Source organism: Euphorbia lathyris, chromosome 7, assembly GCF_963576675.1.
Source record: "Euphorbia lathyris chromosome 7, ddEupLath1.1, whole genome shotgun sequence".
NCBI classification, from domain to species: Eukaryota; Viridiplantae; Streptophyta; class Magnoliopsida; order Malpighiales; family Euphorbiaceae; genus Euphorbia; species Euphorbia lathyris.
The window spans coordinates 11,906,211-11,927,617 of NC_088916.1; the positions used below are offsets into that span (position 1 = coordinate 11,906,211).

General features: G+C 37.5%; 3 protein-coding genes and 1 long non-coding RNA gene across 4 annotated transcripts; 1 reads left to right on the plus strand and 3 right to left on the minus strand.

Annotated features, from left to right (window-relative positions):
* The first annotated feature begins 1,555 nt into the window (after positions 1–1,555).
* Positions 1,556–2,318, plus strand: LOC136201194 (uncharacterized). Its single transcript, XR_010673726.1, has 2 exons — positions 1,556–2,070; positions 2,235–2,318. It is a non-coding gene; the product is annotated as an uncharacterized lncRNA (long non-coding RNA).
* Positions 2,319–3,372: 1,054 nt separating this feature from the next.
* Positions 3,373–3,924, minus strand: LOC136201316 (putative ripening-related protein 1). Its single transcript, XM_065991962.1, has one exon. It carries the CDS (start codon positions 3,922–3,924, stop codon positions 3,373–3,375), a length of 552 nt encoding a protein of 183 aa, XP_065848034.1.
* Positions 3,925–11,275: 7,351 nt separating this feature from the next.
* On the minus strand, positions 11,276–11,827 carry LOC136201192 (kiwellin-1-like). Its single transcript, XM_065991789.1, has one exon. It carries the CDS (start codon positions 11,825–11,827, stop codon positions 11,276–11,278), a length of 552 nt encoding a protein of 183 aa, XP_065847861.1.
* A 3,093-nt stretch (positions 11,828–14,920) lies between these two features.
* On the minus strand, positions 14,921–15,544 carry LOC136201191 (kiwellin-1-like). The gene has a single exon (XM_065991788.1). The coding sequence runs from the start codon at positions 15,530–15,532 to the stop codon at positions 14,981–14,983; it is 552 nt and encodes a 183-aa protein (XP_065847860.1). The 5' UTR covers positions 15,533–15,544; the 3' UTR covers positions 14,921–14,980.
* Between the last annotated feature and the right edge of the window lie 5,863 nt (positions 15,545–21,407).

Genomic DNA, 21,407 nt, shown 5'->3' on the forward strand with positions numbered 1-21,407 from the left:
CTTGCCTCTCTCGATCAGTTTTTCTATTTCCTTCTTCAGTTCGTAGCAATCATCTGTGTCATGGCCATTCAACCTGTGGAACCTGCAATATTTGTTAGGATGTCGCCCCAAACTGGTTCGACCTTTTACCTCGGGGAACCCCACATCCTTCTTCAGGGGGCTCTTTTCGATCCAAAGTAACACCTCCTGGCGAGTCGTGTTTAGTGGCGTGTGATATCCTCCACCTTGAAAGGGACGATCGCCTCTTCGAACAAAATTACTTTTGGACTGGGTCTGACGCCGACTGTCCGAAGTGGTTCTAGCAGCATCTCTTTCTCGCCGAGTTTGGGCCCTATGTTCCCTGTTGACATCATCCACTTTCATGAATTCTTTTGCTATCTTCATGAGCTCGGCTACAGTGCGCGGTTTGTTACGGATGATTTCTTCCCGCATGATCCAATCTGTGGTTCCATCCGCCATGATGTTGCGAATACTCACGATATCTGGGTTCTGCAATCGCACCAGGATATCGTTAAAGGCGACAACAAATTCCCTTAGGGAATTATAGTTCCTCTGTTTGATCTCCTTCAGCTGCCTATCTGTCACATCCGCTGCTTTACAGCCCACGAACTTCGCACAGAAATCCCGACTATATTGTTGCCAATTGTGAATAGATTCTGCCGGTAAAGATCGAAACCAATCAGATGCCGCACCGCCCAAAGTTGTCGATATTAACCTGCAAATTATGCTTTCGCTTGCCCCTGCAACATCCATTATCTCTCTGTAGTTCCTGACATGAGCCTCAGGGTCAGAATTTGGATCCCCATAGTATTTTGGTATGGCAGGCGCTTTGATTCTATGATCTGGAATGAATTCCCGCAACGAAGGGGCAAAAGGTGAATCGCTCTGGATCTCTGCTCTCGGCCTAGGCGAGTACCCCATTCGCTCCATCATGCTTCGTAATTGATCTTATAAGTCAATATCGGGTATTCGCCAGACTTCTTCCATCCGCTGCTGGTGAATTCTGGGTGGCATCCATCCGCCCATCGGTGTTGAGACGTGTGCCTGTTGGGGGACCAACCGCTGTCCCGTTATAGGATCAAAGTTCCATGTGTGCTCTCGCCCAGGAGTCATCAACTCCGAATGTCTGTGAGGAAAAGGTTCCACTTGCTGTAGCGGAAGAGTGCCTTGCACTCCTGGCAACGGTTGGGATGGCTGCCAGGTCGGATGTATCGTCGTAATGAGATCTGGGTGCGAGTAGTTGCTCGGGTGGCTGTGTGGGTTTGTGCGACTACTCTGGCCCACTTGATTTGGCGCCTGAGATGGCTACGGGAGGGCCGACATGACAGGGATAGTCGGTGATTGTGTTGAGATAACCATAGGTTCTTAAGGAGCAGCCGCCACGGCGGTATTGTGTTCGGCGAGGGCCGTTAGTAAATTAATCATTCGATCTCCAGCCGCCACGGCGGTATTGTGTTCGGCGAGGGCCGTTAGTAAATTAATCATTTGATCCTAACATAATTAGTTCATATTAATTACTTGTGGTGGTGCAGGGATTTCCGAGTGGAGATGTTATTGATGATTATGAAAGTATAGGATCTTCAGTTACAATTCAACTACCTCCAAATTGGTTTAGCAGTAACTTCATGGGTTTCAGTGTGAATGTGTTCCTTACGTTGGAAGACAAAAATAAAAAGGAGATTGATAATGATCTTGGTGTTAGATGGACATGCCGATTCAAATCCGAATGTGGTGAAATTCGGGTTGCATCTGCCTTGTATCAATATCTCCCACCTACCTACATAAAGAGTGGCAACTTTCTTATGTATGGTTGGCCTACAAATCTTGGATTGATATTTGATCAAAGTTGGTTGCAAGAAAATTGTTGCAATGAGGCTTGTTTTGAAGCCATTATTGAGCATTCATCTGCCTAGACTTGTTACCAAGTGAAGAAATGGTGGCCAAACTAATGTACATGGGTGATGATGAAGGAAATCAGACACGTCGGGCTTTCTAAATACTATGACAAGAGCGGTGAGTCTGGACCCAGTGGAGTATTCAACCTATACTCAGAGAAAGAGGAATCAAATGGTGAGAGATTAAAATATATCAGTCCTGCTATATGCTTGGAATTCATGACATGTTAGTGATAAGTTTTTGTAAGGATTACTCGTTATAGTTTCCTTTTCTTGCTTTGGTTCTATCTGGAATAGAGATATTTTTCTGAACTTTATATTGGTCTTTCTTTTCACCAGGAAGATTCAGAAAAAAAAAAGTCAGGTGATAGAAGAGAAAAGCGCAAGATGACCAGAAAGACGAACCACCTGCGGAGAATGTAAGCTTCTTTTTTTTCTGATTGAATTATCTTTATCAATCGTCTGTTTTCCGCTGCTGGTTTATTTTCCCTTGCCATTAATTATTCTGTGAGTCGTAAACATAATGTGATAGCTTTCATCTCTTAATATGTTTAGCTTAAACTGTTTCTTCAATTTATATGATAGCTGCCGACTGCTAAACCTCAGATAAATGAGGCTGAGAATGAGTTTAATAGTTTTTTGTTTGAAAAAGATCAAGTTCATATCAGTTGGCATATCCTGACTGTTTAGTCGAATCAAGATAAGTGAATGAAATATAGAAGGTAAGCTGATACCACTCAAACTCGGGCTACAAAATTATGCAAAACAGAAGTGACAGATGCATATAACTGCTTGATATTGCTAAATAATCAAACTGAGATATTCAATTTATAACATCAGACTGTTTTAGTTGCGAAAAACATGGTGTAGTATCAATACAAGAAGCTGTCTAAGCAAAGGATAGAGATGATTATGTAATACTAAACCAAATTAGCACAAGTGGTGAGAAAAGAACAACAGATAAGTAGACAATTAAACCAAATCAATGATAGATTAGACCCTAATCATTAGAGCATAAAGAATCAGGAGTAAATTTTGAACTCCAAGATGCTATTTAGATCATCCGCCTTCCTACTTGTCAAGGTTTCATATTATTTCACTTGTCTATTAGTTTATTGCTATTCATCGTCAATTTGATGCGCTGTAGTTGGGAAGTTCTGACAATTGTGTTTATATGATCAAATTAATGAGTTTAAAGTTTCAAAACAGTTTGTTATTTTGTCTTTTATGCCTCGGCTTCATGGGTTGATCATTTATTGTTTAGTTTTCTTATAAATTTCCCAGACAAATTCGGAGCTCGGAGATATATAAAACTATAAGAGTACCGAATATATATAGATATTAAGCCAACATAGGAATTCAATACACAATATACACAACTTAATACATACCACATAATATATATGCATACAGACCTCCAAATGAGCAATAAAGTGCATGAGCAAATAAAAACGTATACATATTGAATGCAAGAACCTCAAGCATCAGACCAATAAATATCCAATGCTCCGACATTATCAGGATCAGAGATTCCTAAAGCTTTCCAAACAGCTTCAGAGGCATCAACGATGTTCTTAGGACAAGGTGGTTGATAATCATGTTCTTTGTCACAACCCATTGTTGAATCACATTCATCTACCACTTTTGCTTTAGTACTCCTTCCATTTCCATATATATTTATATACTTCAAGCATCTGCTCTCGTTACTGAACCATCCTGTTGAAAGTGCTACCACTGCCTCACTATCTGGATGATATTGATGATCACATTCTGATGGACCACCGCCGTCACCACCAGCCGCGAAACTGTTGATTGTGAGAGTTGCTTTTGTGCGGCCGGTCAACCGTGGCGAACACTTGTAAGTAGTGTATAGTTTTCCCTCTACACAGCAGTCGGAGTCATGTTCTTGGTTGCATTGATTTGGTGGAGGTTTAATCCCTCTTATCTTGCCGCTTGGGTTGCAGGTTTGAGATTTTGCGCTTGAAATTATGAGAAGAAAGAGAAGGATGATCGAACAAACTTGCTTCATTTTCTTTACTTATGGCGGACGCACATATATAGTTAACTCGATGTCCCGGTAATGCTTTTGTAAACACGTCTGCCAATTGTTCCCCTGTTCTGATGTGTGGAGTTGTGATTGTGCCATCTTCTATCTTTTCTCGAGTAAAGTGGCAGTCAACTTCTATGTGCTTTGTTCTTTCATTGAATACAGGATTATTGGCGATATAGATAGCTGCTTCATTATCACACCATAACTTCATGGGTTTCGTCTGAGCAAATCCAATCTCACTAAGAAGGTTCCGTAGCCATACAAGTTCACACGTAGTTTGTGCCATAGCCCTGTACTCAGATTCTGCACTGGATCTAGATACGACACTCTGCTTTTTACTTTTCCAAGATACTAGGTTGCCTCCGACAAATACACAATAACCCGTAGTAGAACGCCTATCTGTAAGATCTCCTGCGTAATCCGCATCTGTAAAACCTTCAACAGTGTGATGACCATGATTTTGATATAGTATACCACGCCCCGGAGTCCCCTTTAGGTATTTCAGAATATGACTAACAGCATCCCAGTGTGAAGTTCTTGGAGATGACATGAACTGGCTTACAACACTTACTGCAAAGGAAATATCAGGACGAGTGATTGTAAGATAGTTCAATTTTCCAACGATTCGTCTATATCTTTCAGGATCCGGAAGTAAATCTCCATCGTCGGTCTTCAGCTTCCCATTTGGTATCATAGGTGCATCACAAGTCTTTGCCTCAATCAAACCAGCGTCACTTAACACATCTAGACAGTATTTTCTCTGAGTGAGGTAAATCCCTTTACGGCTTCGGCAAACTTCAATCCCCAAAAAATATTTCAATTGTCCTAGATCCTTTGTCTGAAAACAAGTACCGAGGAATTCTTTCAGTTTTATAATGCCAGTTTCATTATTTCCAGTAATTACAATGTCATCAACATATACGGCTAGTAAAATGCACCCAGAACTAGATGATGAGTAGAACACAGAATGATCATATGCACTTCGACGAAGACCAAATTCAATGACAGCAGCACTGAATCGTCCAAACCAGGCACGAGGAGATTGCTTCAACCCATACAAGGACCTGCGTAACCTGCAAACTTTCCCAGACTCCCCCTGAGCAACAAAACCAGGAGGTTGCTCCATGTAAACTTCCTCGCGGAGATCACCATTCAAAAAGGCATTCATGACATCAAGTTGATAAAGCGGCCAATTGTAAGTAGCAACCAAAGAAACGAACAATCGAACAAAGGAAAGTTTGGCAACAGGGGAAAATGTCTCTAAATAGTCGATGTCATAAGTCTGAGCATAATCTTTTGCAACCAAACGAGCTTTCAACCGAGCAACAGAACCATCTGGATTGAACTTGACATTGAACACCCATTTGCAACCAATAGCACGCTTTTGAGATGGAAGAGACACTAGATCCCAAGTATGATTTTGTTCAAGGGCATGCATTTCCTCTTTCATTGCTTGGAGCCAACCAGGATGATTCAGTGCTTCAGAGAGGGAGGAAGGAACAACAACTGAATCTAAGGAAGCTACAAAAGACTTCGAGGAAGGTGATAACGCATCATAACATACAAATGAAGAAATCGGGTAAGTGCATTGGCGGGTACCTTTTCGGAGGGCGATAGGAAGGTTAATGCTAGGATCTGAAGGTGGGGAAGGATCTGGAGACGAAACAGGAGGGGGAACACTGGCAACTGGAGCACTAGAAGGTGCAGCACTTGAAGGACGTACACGCCGAGAATAAACGTGGCGGACATCTGGTCGAGAAGGAACAGAAACCACCTGCTCACTTACAGTATAAACAAGATAATTATCGTCAGAAGGACTGGCCGGATCAATAGGAAGTGTTGATTCAAGACCATAAAAAGGAGTGTTTTAAAAAAAGGTAACATCAGCGGACACCAAATAACGACCCAAAGAAGGAGAATAGCAACGATACCCTTTTTGAGTCCGAGAATAACCTACAAAGATACACTTGATGGATTTAGGATCAAGTTTGGAGACTTGTGGTCGCATGTCTTGAACAAAACAAGTACATCCAAAAACACGTGGTGCGAGAGGAAATAAAGAAGACGAGGGAAAAAGAAGGGAGTATGAAATCTGACCATTAAGGACTGAAGAAGGCATACGGTTGATGAGAAAACAGGCAGTGGAGACCGCATCTGCCCAAAAAATTTTAGGAACCTGCATTTGAAACAACAGTGCTCGAGCGACTTCTAATAAGTGACGATTCTTACGTCCGGCATCACCGTTTTGCTGAGGGGTAACAATGCAAGAAGTCTGATGAATAATACCATGCTGGGAAAGATACGATTGGAAAGTGCAAGATACATATTCCTTAGCATTGTCACTTTGCAAAATACAAATAGATTTGTTAAATTGTGTGCGAATCTCAGCATGAAAAGAACAAAAGATAGTAAATAATTCTGAACGATTTTTCATAGGATAAAGCCAAGTAACACGAGAATAATCATCGAAAAATGTTACAAAATAACGAAAACCAAGTTTGGACACAACAGGACACGGACCCCATACATCAGTGTGCACCAAAGAAAATGGAGACTCGACACGTTTATTGATTCGTGGTGGATACGAAACTCTGTGATGCTTAGCAAATTGACAAGCTTCACATTCCAGAGTAGAATCATGCGGAAGACTAGGACATAACTTTAGTAAAACTGGAAACGACGGATGGCCAAATTGACAGTGAAGTCGCAAAAGAGACGCACTTGTGCAGATAATGGATTTTGACACCTGTCGATAAGTTGAATCAAGTACGTGCAATCCATTTACCAGGTTCCCTCTACCAATAATTTTCTTCGTCTCAAGATCCTCAAAAAGACAATGGGTAGGATAAAAAACAACAGAACAGTTAAGAGTCTTAGTAAGTTGGCTGACAGATAATAAGTTAAGAGGGAAATTGGGTAAACATAAAACAGAGGATAAAGGAATATTAGATGTTGGGTGAGCTGTCCCTTGTCCAATTACAGAAGTAGTTGAGCCATTGGCTAACATAACCATAGTTATTAAAGGCGCATGGCGCACTAAGGCGCATGGGGTCCTGGAGCCATGGCGCATGACGATGGCGCGCGCCATAGCGAGACAAGGCGCACTTAAAAAAAAAAAAAAAAAAAGGGCGGCCCGGTCGCATTACGCGTCCCCGCTGAGCGAGGGTCCGGGGAGGGGTCCCACCACAAGGGTGTATTGGGGGCAAGCCTTCCCTTGCCAATTTAATTGGCAAGAGGCCGCTCCTAAGACTCGAACCCGTGACCTCAGGTCACACGGCAACAACGTTTTACCGTTGCGCCAAGGCTCGCCATAGCGAGACAAGGCGCACTTAAAAAAATAAAAAATATAAAAATATAAAACTAACATAAAACTAAATCATGAAAATATCTTAAGCATAAATAAATTTTAAAATGCAAAATAAACCCCATAGTAGAAAAACTTTAAAGTTGAATACTAATTCCTAAGTTCTACTCCTAATCTTAACTCTCCAAATCGATCACTCCTCATCATCACTATCACACTCCTCGTTTGAATTTCCTTTAGCTTCTTTGTTTCTGTTGTTTGAATTCGTTTGATGTGTTTTCTTTCTACTAAACTTCTTCCTCTTTTAATGACTCTGTCTCTTACTCTTCAAATGACTCTGTCTCTTCCTCTTCAAAGAGTCTCTTCACCTTCTACTTAGTTTAAAACCTATAATCTCTCTCCTTTTTAATACTTTTTGTTAATATAACATGTGTTCCATTCCAGATATATAAATTAACTACCAAAAAACTTCCCATAACTGCCTCTAATTGCCAAGGCGCGCCTTGGTGCGCCTTTGGCGCAAAATGGCGCACCAGGCGCGCGCCATGGCGATTGCGCCTCGCCATGGGGCTGCTATGGCACTAAGGCCTGCGCCTGGTGCGCCATGCGCCATAGGCGCGCCTTTAATAACTATGAACATAACAGATGGAAAATGGGCCAGATGTGTTGCCGTTCATATGGTCTGTATCACCAGAGTCAATCACCCAACTACGAGAGGAGGTGGAGAGACATGCAACATGATTACCTGTATCAGCCAGTGCGGAGGTGGAGGTGGATGGTTGTTCTGCATCATAAGTCGCAGAAAGTTGTTGAAACCGAGTATACTCATCTGCAGAAATGGTGACAGAGGATGGGGTAGGTATGATGCCACCTTGGGTTGCCATATTTGTAGATCTCCGGAGAGGATGTTGTCCCGAGTATTGGGGTGGTTTACCATGCAGTTTCCAACAATGTTTCTTAACATGCCCTTCTCCCCCACAGTGATAACAGGTACGAGGGGAGCTACGGTTGCCACTGTGAAGAGTATTGTTTCCACCTCTCCGACCGGGACCAACATTGCTTACCAAGGCTACTGTGTCAGAAGACAGCGTACCAGAAACTATTACATCATCCTTACAGACATTAAGTAAATGAGAATAGACTTCTGCGAGAGACGGGAGTGTCCCACTAGTCAACAGTTGTGTACGGGCCACATCATACTCAGGACCTAAACCTGCCAAAAAACACTGAACAACCGAGAGACAACCGAGAGACGGGAGTGTCCCACTAGTCAACAGTTGTGTACGGGAGTTTTTTTTTTTTTAGATCAATGTCTTCTCTTTTTTTTTTTCTTTCTCTTTTTTTTTTTTTGTTTAAATATAAAACTAATACACTGAAATTAAAATAAGTAAAAGAAAACTCTTTTTAATAAAAAAAACCTAAAACCGAGTGCGCATACAGAGAAGAGTACCAGACAGACAAATCGTGAAGAACTGTCCTGGCGGCGGCGAGCGTACAGGGTGGCCGGACAGAAGATTCCGACGCCGGAAAGGTAAGTCGGAGTGGAGGAGGAGACGTCACGTGCAGTCACGCGCCTGCGCGTGTAGGCGGAGAAGAACTTCGACGGAGGCGCGTGGGTATCACGCGCAGGTCAGACAGCGGTCGGATTTCGGAGACAGGCCGGTCGGAGGTGGAGAGGAGGACTGAGATGGGTGGTGAGATAAACTGGAGTCTGGAAATATACACAAGGGACTCAAGCCCTTCACTGATAACTCTGGAAATTCTACCAGAACACACAAACCCAAGAATACAGAGAACCTAAAGCTTTGATACCATGTAAACTTCTGTAATCTTATATCATATATTTATATACACAACTTAGCTAGACAGTCAACTGTCCTTAACCCACAAGCAGCCTAAATATTTCTACCCTACAGTAGCCTTGAGCCACTCTTTATTAATTACATTTACATTGACAAATAGCACCTAAGCAGCCATAGGTATGCACTATATTAATTACACAACCCATACACAGAGAAAGAGGAACCAAATGGCGAGAGATTAAAATATACCAGTTCTTCTATATGCTTGGAATTCATGGCATGTTAGTGATAAGTTTTTATACACCTATCAGTTATGTAAGGATTACTCATTATAGTTTCCTTTTGTTGCTTTGGTTCTGTGTGGAATAGAGAATTTTTTCTGATTTTTTATTGGTCTTCTTTTCACCAGGCAAAAATAAAAGAGTCTGGTGATACCAGGGGAAAGCACAGGACGAGCCAGAGTTCCAATGATGATCGTGGGAGATTGAAATGGTACTCTTCTGATGAGCATTCATACAGTTTTGCTCGAATGAAAAGAAACACATGAATAACAGAAAAATATAAAGGAAAAAAATGTCATAATTCTAGGGAACCTGATAGTGATATTTCATGGAAGAAATCAAGAAATTCTGAGAAACATTACTTCTTTGACTACAACTCTTCATCTCCCTCTGAAAATGTGGGTCAAAAACAAGTAGAAAAATGAGAAAAGGATGACGGTAATGGTTTTCCTTATTTTTCTCTTTGAAATTTTTGTACTTGTTTTTTACTTTTTCTAGCTGATCAGATCTCAATTTTTGTTGAACCTAGAATTTACATGAAAAGGACAGATCTGCCTGCCATGCGCAGTGATGACCAGCCAGACGAACCACCTGCCGAGCATGTAAGCTTTTTTTCTAATTGAATTATCTTTACTAATCGTTGGTTTTCCCTTGCTGGCTTATTTTCCTAAATATCATATTCTCTATCATCTGCCATTAATTATGAGTCTAGAGTATATAAAAAAATTAAAACTCCGAGCAGACATCAAAACATCAAAAGTAGTTAAGCCAATAGGAATAGAAACGCATAACAAGCAGAGGTAGATATTTCTAAAAGGCAACATCAGAAACAAAAAAATTCTTCACGGTACCAATTCTGCAGAGAACATATATCGGATTTGCACTCAAAATAAAAATAACATCTACTTGTACATATGAGTAGCTATCGACTACTAAACCTCAGATGAATGATGCTGAGAATGATTAGTTTTGTATGAAAAAGAACAAGTTCAGATCGCTTGGTCGAATAAACATAGGTGAATGAAATATAGAAGCTAAGCTGATACCACTCAAACTCAGGCTACAAAATTATGCAAAACAGAAGTCACAGATGCATATAACTGCTCGATAATCAAACTGAGATATTCAATTTATAGCATCAGATGTTCATAGACCATTTTAGTTGTGAAAAACATGGTATAGGATCAATAAAAGAAGCTGTCTAAGACAAGGATACTGATGATTAACGAATTTTGGTAGCATAAACACATCAGATATGTAATAGACAATCAGTGTCAATCAAAATTCGCAGGAAATCGTATGAATCAATAAACTAACACAGAAGAACAACATTAATCTATTTTGTAGAGAAACTGATGATACTTATAACATTGAGTAGGAAAGTGAGCATCAAATTAGCACATGTGGTGAGAAAAGAACAGCAGATAAGTAGACAATTAAACCAAATCAATGATAGATTAGAGGATAAAGATAGAATCAGGAGTAAATTTTGAACACCAAGACAATGAAGCCATGCTATTTAGCCACTTTCATCTATGGCTTTAAGATCATATGCGTTCCTACTTGTCAAGTTTTCATATTATTTCACTTGTCTATTCAATTTGATGCGTTTTAGTTGGGAAGTTATGAGAATTGTGTTTATATGATCAATTTCATGAGTTTAAAGTTTCAAACCGGTTTGTTATTTTGTCTTTTATGCTTTGGCTTCATGGGTTGATCATTTATTGTTTAGTTTTCTTATAAATTTCCCGGAGGAATTCGGAGCCCGGAGATAGATAAAACTATAAGAGTATTGAATGTATATATATTAAGCCAACGTAGGAATTCAATACACAATGTACACAACTTAATACATACCACATAATATATATGCATACGGACCTTCAAATGAGTAATAAAGTGCATGAGCAAATAAAAACGTATACATATTGAATGCAAGCATCTCAAGCATCAGACCAATAAATATCCAATGCTCCGACATCATCGGGATCAGAGATTCCTAAAGCTTTCCAAACAGCTTCAGAGGCATCAACAATGTTGTTAGGACAAGGTGGTTGATAATCATGTTCTTTGTCACAACCCATTGTTGAATCACATTCGTCTACTACTTTTGCTTTAGTACTCCTTCCATTTCCATATATAGTTATATACTTCAAGCATCTACTCTCGTTATTGAACCATCCTGTTGAAAGTGCTACCACTGCCTCACTATCTGGATGGTATTGATGATCACATTCTGATGGACCACCGCCGTCACCACCAGCCGCGAAACTGTTGATTGTGAGAGTTGCTTTTGTGCGGCCGGTCAACCGTGGCGAACACTTGTAAGTAGTGTACAGTTTTCCCTCTACACAGCAGTCGGAGTCATGTTCTTGGTTGCATTGATTTGGTGGAGGTTTAATCCCTCTTATCTTGCCGCTTGGGTTGCAGGTTTGAGATTTTGCGCTTGAAATTATGAGAAGAAAGAGAAGGATGATCGAACAAACTTGCTTCATTTTCTTTACTTTTTTTTTTTCTTGATGTGAATTTGTTGGATGTGAAGAAGATGATTACATGAGGGTGTATTATATAGGAAAATTGCTTAGATTAGGACAGATTTAAGATCTTTTGAAGTTATCAAAAACTGCTAGCTGACAAAATAATTTTCTCAGTTAAATAGATAACTGAATGTAAATTTGTTACTGAAGAACCATTTTCTGTATTTTTGCTGTAATTTGTTTTTATTAAGAGAGCTTTTTATTAGGTTAAGTTTATCGATTGGCCTTTACACATCATTTGTCACTTTGATTAAGAAAGCAGGCTTAATAGGAGGCTTAAAACACAAATATTTTATTCCATATTCTGTACTTTGTTCTAAAAGAAGATGTCATATTTTTTGTGATTTAATAATAGAATTGGAAATTCATATTTTAAATTGGGCGAAATATTTGAATTTTTTTTGTCCAACTTGTACAAAAGACTATTTTTTTTTTCAGGTCAACATATGTTTATGATCTCTTACTAATAAGTGATAAAATGTGTAGATGATAAGATTCACGATCGAGAAGGCAATTTGATGAATTATTTCTCAAATTGACCCAACTTGCCAATATTGGGGATAAAATTGCTCGCCAACATTAGGGGTAAAGTTGCACCATTGTAGACGTTAGGAAAAAAATTGCTCCTAGCTGTATTTTTGCATCTTATCCCTTAAATTTAGGAGCTCTTTATTTTACTCTATTCACAATGTTGAACTACTGTCTTTAGAGGTTGTATCATCACAGTTGATTGCAATCCACAAGTGTTTGCATTTTAGTTTGTACCTCTGGTTTCAGGATAGGATTATCTATTGTTATTTTAATGTTTAAGTGTTGAGGGGGATGAAGAATATACTGAGTGGAGTTTGAGAGATGATATAATATTTGTTTATTGTAGAAGTTTTTCATTTTATTCTCCAAATTGATAGAGGATATAATGTTTCGCCTTTCCCATTGCCGATTCTTATGCTCATACGGCTGAGCTGATGGCGATCGTCTTTGCTATTGAAGCTTCCTGGGAAAGAGGCTGGCACAATTTGTGGATTGAATCTGACTCGGCATATGCGGTTAAGTTGCTCAGTGAAAAATCTACTGCGGTTCCATGGAGGGTTAAGCAAGAATGGTTAAGCTGCTTATCACGTTGTTCGTCTATGAACTGTAAAATCACTCATATCTTCAGTGAAGGTAATCAAGCTGCGGATCGTCTTGCCTGTTTTGGCAAATCTGCATCAGCACTGGTGGCACTCTGCGCCTTATTTTTGCCAATTTCATGTTTTCGATGACCTTTGTAATGTTGCTCATATTCGTTTCCTTTAATTTTCTCACCCTTTTGTAATTTTCATTTTTTTTATTAATAATATTCAGGGTTGGTTAAGTGCGTTAGGGGTGCCAACCTAGTTGGGATGTCTAACCTCTTAATCGCGTCCCAATCTTTCATTTAAAAAAGATAGAGGATATAATATTTGTTTTAATACTAGGGGAGATTCAGAACCATATGTTTGCATAAGAATAAATAAATAAATAATTTCATTTGAACAACTTATTTGTTATAGTTGTTGTACTCTTTTGTCTGGAATTTCCAAGGAGATGGCATGTTGTAACAACCTAGGTGAACAGATATCTGATGAAGAAAACTAAGCATGTTTAGTTTATCCTTCATTTTATCCCAAAATAGTCTCTAGCTAGGTTCTGCAAGATATAATCTGAGCATGGCTGCTGCAGCTTCTCCTGTTGGTCGAAAGAGGTTCGATGTATTTCTCAGTTTTCGAGGCATAGACACCCGTCACAACTTCATCTTTCAGTCGAAAAGGAATTGTAAACTAGATATATATCCTAGCTTATACTTCAATCTTTCTTTTGTAACTTGTAAATTTAAGAGAGGTAACTCCAACTATTCGGTATCTGAAGAACCTTAATCATGTGATTTTACAACTGTAAGAATATTAGGAGTGTTCCGAGCACTGTGGAAGACAAAAATAGAAAGGAGATTGATAATGATCTTGGTGTTAGATAATGGACATGCCTATTCAAATCTGAATGTGGTGAAATTCGGGTTGCATCTGCCTTGTATCAATATCTCCCACCTACCTACTTAAAGAGTGGCAACTTTCTTATGTACATGGGCAATGAGGCTTGTTTTGAAGCCATTATTGAGCATTCATCTGCCAAGACTTGTTACCAAGTGAAGAAAATGGTGGCCAAACTAATGTATATGGGCGTTGATGAAGGAAATCCGACACTACTCGCTTTTTAAAGGCTATGACAAGAACGTTGAGTCTGGACCCAGTGGAATATTCAACCCATACACAGAGAAAGAGAAATCAAATGGTGAGAGATTAAAATATATCTGTTCTTCTATATGCTTGGAATTCATGACATGTTGGTGATAAAAGTCAGGTGTAGAAGGGAAAAGCGCAGGACGAGGGAGAGTTCAGATGATGATCTTGGGATATTGAAGAAAAGTCTGCGGAAAAGAAGTAATGGTACTGTTCTGATGACCAGAAAGACGAACCACCTGCGGAGAATGTAAGCCTTTTTTTTCTGATTGAATTTTCTTTATCAATTGTATGTTCCCCTTGCTGGTTTATTTTTCCCTTGCCATTAATTATTCTGTGAGTCGTAAACATATATGTGATAGCTTTCATCTCTTAATATTTTTAGCTTAAACTGTTCCTTCAATTTATATGGTTATGAACCACCATATATCAGTTTAATTGTTTTGTTTGAAAAAGATCAAGTTCATATCAGTTGGCATACCCTGATTGTTTAGTCGAATCAACATAGGTGAGTGAAATATAGAAGCTAAGTTGATGCGCTCTAGTTGGGAAATTCTGAGAATTGTGTTTATATGATCAAATTCATGAGTTTAAAGTTTCAAAACTGTTTGTTATTTCATATTTTATGCTTTGGCTTCATGGGTTGATCATATATTGTTTAGTTTTCTTATAAATTTCCCGGACGACTTCAGAGCTCGGAGATAGATAAAACTATAAGAGTATTAAGTTTATATATATATATTAAGCCAACATAGGAATTTAATACATACCACATAATATATATGCATACGGACCTTCAAATGAGCAATAAAGTGCATGAGCAAATAAAAACGTATACATCTTGAATGCTAAAATCTCAAGCATCAGACCAATAAATATCCAATGCTCCGACATTATCAGGATCAGAGATTCCTAAAGCTTTCCAAACAGCTTCAGAGGCATCAACAATGTTGTTAGGACAAGGTGGTTGATAATCATGTTCTTTGTCACAACCCATTGTTGAATCACATTCATCTACTACTTTTGCTTTAGTACTCCTTCCATTTCCATATATATTTATATACTTCAAGCATCTACGTTCGTTATTGAACCATCCTGTTGAAAGTGCTACCACTGCCTCACTATCTGGATGATACTGATGATCACATTCTGATGGACCACCGCCGTCACCGCCAGCTGCAAAACTGTTGATTGTGAGAGTTGCTTTTGTGCGGCCGGTCACCCGTGGGGAACACTTGTAAGTAGTGTACATTTTTCCCTCTACACAGCAGTCGGAGTCGTGTTCTTGGTTGCATTGATTTGGTGGAGGTTTAATCCCTCTTATCTTGCCGCTTGGGTTGCAGGTTTGAGATTTTGCGCTTGAAATTATGAGAAGAAAGAGAAGGATGATCGAACAAACTTGCTTCATTTTCTTTACTTTTTTTTTTCTTGATGTGAATTTGTTGGATGTGAAGAAGATAATTACATGGGGTTGTATTATATAGGAAAATTGCTCAGATTAGGACAGATTTAAGATCTTTTGAAGTTATAAAAACTGCTAGCTGACAAAATAATTTTCTCAGTTAAATAGATAACTGAATGTAAATTTGTTACTGAAGAACCATTTTCTGTATTTTTGCTGTAATTTGTTTTTATTAAGAGAGCTTTTTATTAGTTTAAGTTTATTCATTGGCCTTTACACATCATTTGTCACTTTGATTAAGAAAGCAGGCTTAATAGGAGGCTTAAAACACAGATATTTTATTCATTATTCTGTACTTTGTTCTAAAAAAAGATGTCATATTTTTTTGTGATTTAATAATAGAATTGGAAATTCATATTTATAAATTGGGCGAAATATTTGAATTTTTTTTTGTCCAACTTGTACAAAAGACTATTTTTTTTTTCAGGTCAACATATGTTTGTGATCTCTTACTAATAAGTGATAAAATGTGTAGATGATAAGATTCACGATCGAGAAGACAATTTGATGAATTATTTCTCAAATTGACCCAACTTGCCAATGTTGGGGATAAAATTGCTCGCCAACATTAGGGGCAAAGTTGCACCATTGTAGACGTTAGGAAAAAAATTGCTCCTCGCTATATTTTTGCATCTTATCCCTTAAATTTAGGAGCTCTTTATTTTACTCTATTCACAATGTTGAACTACTGTCTTTAGAGGTTGTATCATCACAGTTGATTGCAATCCACAAGTGTTTACATTTTAGTTTGTACCTCTGGTTTATTGGTCTCACAAAGTTAGAGTGATATATTCGTCTATAAACTTGCATAAAATTGTATACTTTTCAATGTGTCAAAATACTCTTTAGTCTGCCATGTGGATATCCAAAGGAGCTTCCAACATGATAGTGACTCCTCGGGGAGCCTGGCGAGGTAAATTCACAACAATCCGCATATCTATTCTCCTCACGGTAGCTATGTTGGAAATTCACATTCGTTCTTCCTTTGAGTTGCATATTAGTCATAATAAGGACTCTATGTGGGTAAATTTGTGTTTCCTCACTACACCTATTAGAATTTGAATAATTTTGAGACAACAGGATGATTACCAAATGCAATCAAACCCTTTTTCGATAGCTAGTCGTAACCTTGTAACAGTGCCTCCACAATTGATTAAATCTATAAATAGACACTACAAAAAGGTCTATTATGACGCTAAAATTTAAGGTTTAACGATGTTTTTTTGCGTCCTTAAACGCTTAGCCACACTTTTCAAAGCGTCGTTAAATTTGTGTGGTAAACTTGACATATCGCATACAAACATCGTCATGCTGCCAACAATAATGTGACGGCTGCTATTAATACTTTCGTCTGTTGGGGTTTAGTGTCCTATAGACAATTGTTCCATGATATAAACTTAATGTAAATGAATTGTTCTTTATGTCATTTGTTTTAATAAGATATGGTTTCATAACCATATAAAGGCAACCTCCTTTAAAGAACTAAATAAGTCTAATAAAAGGAAATCCCTAAGTTTATTTAAAGTGATTATAAAGTGTTCATACAAGCATGAAGTGAGACGAAACATTATAATAAACTAATAAACTTAAAACCACCCCAAGTCAAGTGATATGTTTTGAATAGGGATTGACATAACACTGTTGAGACTTGCATGTAACAATGCTTTCTGTCGAGACAGAGCTGATCTCACAAGCTTCAGATATGCAGATATCTAGATAGTTACATGGATCCAATGAAAGGGGTTCATTAGGATTGGGGACCCGACTTGAGATAACAGGATGCAGAGATTTATCCTTGTCACATGCTCATCTCATTGGTATTAATAGGTATAAGTAATCCTCAGACTCAAAGGAATGTTAATTAGTGATTCTGGATTATGGAATGTGATGCTTTGATCCTGTTGTAACACGATCCATAACAGGGATGACTCTGGGGTCTGTACGGCAGACGTTGGGTATCACAGGAAGTAATTATAGGATAGTTAACATTGGATTGAGCATTTGTCACTCCTGATAAATGGGAGATACGTCCAAGGATCGCTTGTGGAAGACTTAACTCTAAATCCTTGCAAGGTGATAGCTTAAGACTTGAAATGCAGATTTCACTTAACCTATCTAATTGGAGTTAACTCGGCCTGTACAAGTAAAACGAACGTCTCGCTATATATGACTTGACATTACCCATAGTCATAAGATTCAGTTCAAGGATGTAATTGATGAAGGATCGAATTATACTGTAACTAATATGGAAAGGTCAATGACAGAATCAACCTGTCTTCTTATAGCTCTGGGGGAATGTTTCGGATCTGCCAATCACAGTTCGCGTACTCATTTCGTTATACAAAGATTAAATATAATTCTAAGAAAATTAATTTAATAGTTGTATACGGCTAGAAGCAATAAGAACCTAATGGGTCACACATAAAACTTGGAACCCAAAAGAGAAACAGATGTTAATTAATTGAAGGAAGCCCAACTGAGTCCACTAAGGCCCAGTAACATGAGGGGGGCGAATTTATGTATTAAATACATAAAGGAATTAATTTATTTTTAAACAATTATAATCAGATTATGATTGTGAATTAAATTAATTATAGGATAAATAAGTTAGGAGGTTTAATGAGATTAAATTGCTTCTATTATTATCCTATTAATAAGTTATTATTATCTTTATATTTAGATATAATTACAGATAATAACAATAAGAGTTTTATTCCGAATTAAATTCTTATTCAGTAACCTAATTCTATCTGACTAGGGTTTAGATGGAAGAGGCTATATAAACCCCCTTTAACTGTAAATTTCGGCTAACATAGTCTCCCTGCAGACTGAGAATTTCGACCCTACAGTAGAGGATGGAATTCACCGCTTGCTTCTGAATCAATTGATTTCATCTCTTTCTTTTTCTCCTTGATCTTGTGTTGATTAATTAGAGGCAATCTATCTTGATTGCTATTTCTTGGTTGAGTTCGAATCGTTTACTTATATGTTTTGTTATGTTCATGAACGTAGAAAAGACATACAAAAGGAGAAACTCGTTTTGCTTCTCCTACATCAGGTCAGTTCACGATTTCGCGGATTCCCGGAGATTGAACCTTCGGATCGTCACGATTTTTGGACAGGAGCTTCTAGACATATTCTTCCACGTTTTCACCATCGGGATTGTCCTTCGGAGGTCTGGAAGGTCTGTACGGGTAGGGGAAGATTGGTAGATAGTTTCCATCTCTTTTGAAGTTGTGGGCACTTCGTTTGCAATGGTAGATTGATCGTCATAAAGGTATTTATGTTCAATCCCTCCTTATATGAAATAACGATTAACGGATCTTGAGAAAAGGAAATAGGTAAAAAATTTATATTTCTGCTGCTAAACGTTTGCCTGTTTCCCGTCACCGTCATCGTAACATAAGGAAGATGACAGAATGAAAATAAACGTGTGTCATGTGAAGCTATTAAGGATGAAAGAATGCGACCGTCATCTGTAATACCATCAGACGGCTGCGAGTCCCGTGACAGTTTCAATTTCTCTGGAACGACGGTTTTGAACCGTCGTCTGAAATAGTTATCAACGTAGTGCCTGTAGAAACTCACCTGCACATAACTTTAGAAGTTCAAACGAACCTTGAGAATCTAACTGCCGGAACCTCCTCCACTACTAATGCTGCTTCGACACCTTCTCCATTGGTCTCTCCCGAAGATGCCCATGCTCTTCCCTTCACTTCTTCCACTCCATTAAACGATGTAGCTATCTCCAATGAAGAAATGCCTCATTCTCTTGGGAGATTTAGTGATACACCGAACTTCCAAGACAAAAAAACAACAGAAAATATACAAGTATTTTGCATAAGTAATTTTTCTATCTGTTAAAGTAAAGAAGAGCAAACAACACTCTTAAGTACCACGTTTCAATCTAAGAACAATGAAGAAAACAAAAACTAAGAACAATGAAGAACAAGTAAAAGTAAATTTTGAATGTTTAAAGTAAATTTTTTGAACATCATCTTCTTCTTTAACTCATCTTCTACATAATTTTGAATGTTTAAAGTAAATTTAATGGTTCGCAAATATGATATGGGTACATATTTTATGAAATAAGAACCCATATCATAAAATGAGAACTTCAAATGGGTTCTTATTTATTAAATTGTGAACCAAAATGATAATTTGTGAATAATAAAAAAATCATTACTTTCTCTACCTCAACTTCATTATCTAAGTTACAGATGACTAAAGTCGAAGTTACTGTCCACCATAATTAGCTTAACATGTAGGTATGCGGGTTGAAAGTTGAAGAAATTATTGTAGAATTCAACGATTTGGGAAATTAAGGAGATAGAAAGTTGAAGAGTCTAAGAGTATTTTGGGTATAAGAATTGAAATTGTCTAATTTAATAGCATATATTGAAATAGGGGTTAAATGCATCATTCGTCACTAAACTTACAAAGTTGTCTCAAAATGATCACTCAACTTCAATTTGTCTTAATAAAATTATCCAACATTGAGTTTTGTCTCAATTAGGTCACTCAGCCGATTTTAGTGGTTAAAACACATCATAATGACATGGGGGACACTTCAACGTATGGCTATCACGTGTCGATATTTTTACGAAAAAATAAATAAAATTTAGTGTTTTTCATAAAAATATATGACAGGTGGCTGTCACATTTCGTTTCGGTCAGAGATCTGAGTTAACTCATGTTGAAGTGTCCCCCATGTCATTATGATGCATTTTAATCACTGAAATCCCAAGAGTAACCCAATTGAGACAAAACTCAAAGTTGAGTAATTTTATTGAGACAAATTAAAGTTGAGCGATCATTTTGAGACAACCATCTAAGTTGAGTGACCAATTGTGCATTTAACCCATTGAAATAGGTCTAAAAATTTAATTTTATAAATAAAAAAAACTGTACGTTAATTGGTCCCAAAATTATAAGCGGAAACAACTCCCCAAAACAAATTCTAAGAGCATCTCCAACCCTCAACAAATAAGGGTTGGAAATGCCAAAATGGTGGTGGTTGGCTTCTCCAACCACCACCAAATTTCTACGCCAAAATAGCTGATAATTCAACCAAAATTGATTTTGATTTCCACCAAAATTTATTTTGGTGGAAATCAATACTTTAATATATATATATATATATATATATATATATATATATATATTGTTTTAATTTAATTATATATATTTATTATTTTAATTTAAATTATATTTCATAAATAAATATTTTTTCTTTTTATATTTTTTAGTTAAATATATTATTAATTATTTAAAATTAAATAACATTGTTTTCTTATTTTTGAATTAATTTTTTTTATTATAGATTATTGATGATAATAATAATAATATATGTAAAATATAATAAGATATTAATTAAAGTGTTATGTAAAATGGAATAAAGTAGAGAATATTATTTTTAGTGTAATAAATGGTGTAGTGGGTTGGAGAAAAAATAAGATTTGATGTTTAGAAAATAGAAAATAGAAATAGAGATAGCGTAATGGGTTGGAGATGGCCTAAGAAATTCACTAAGACAGAAATTCTGAAATTGAAAATCCATTTCCATTTCCGTTTCCCTTTCCCCGACCCTTTTGCTCCTCGGTACACTTCCATTGGTATCTCTAGTGACTCTGACGACAGAGCTGTGTTGCACAACAGGTTTTTGTTTTTTAATTCGATGAATTGATTTTGTTAGGGTTTTGAACAATTTTGGGAATTGCATGTTAGGGTTGTTGTTTTTAATTTAATGAATTGATTTCGTGATGTTAGTAAAGATTTAACAGAATCACAAACCTTATAGGAACGTTATTTAACAGAAAAT

What these genes read in the sequence shown, in the direction of transcription:
- LOC136201192 (XM_065991789.1), bottom strand. Translation starts at nt 11,827, where the DNA reads ATGAAGCAAGTTTGTTCGATCATCCTTCTCTTTCTTCTCATAATTTCA.
- LOC136201316 (XM_065991962.1), bottom strand. Translation starts at nt 3,924, where the DNA reads ATGAAGCAAGTTTGTTCGATCATCCTTCTCTTTCTTCTCATAATTTCA.
- LOC136201191 (XM_065991788.1), bottom strand. Translation starts at nt 15,532, where the DNA reads ATGAAGCAAGTTTGTTCGATCATCCTTCTCTTTCTTCTCATAATTTCA.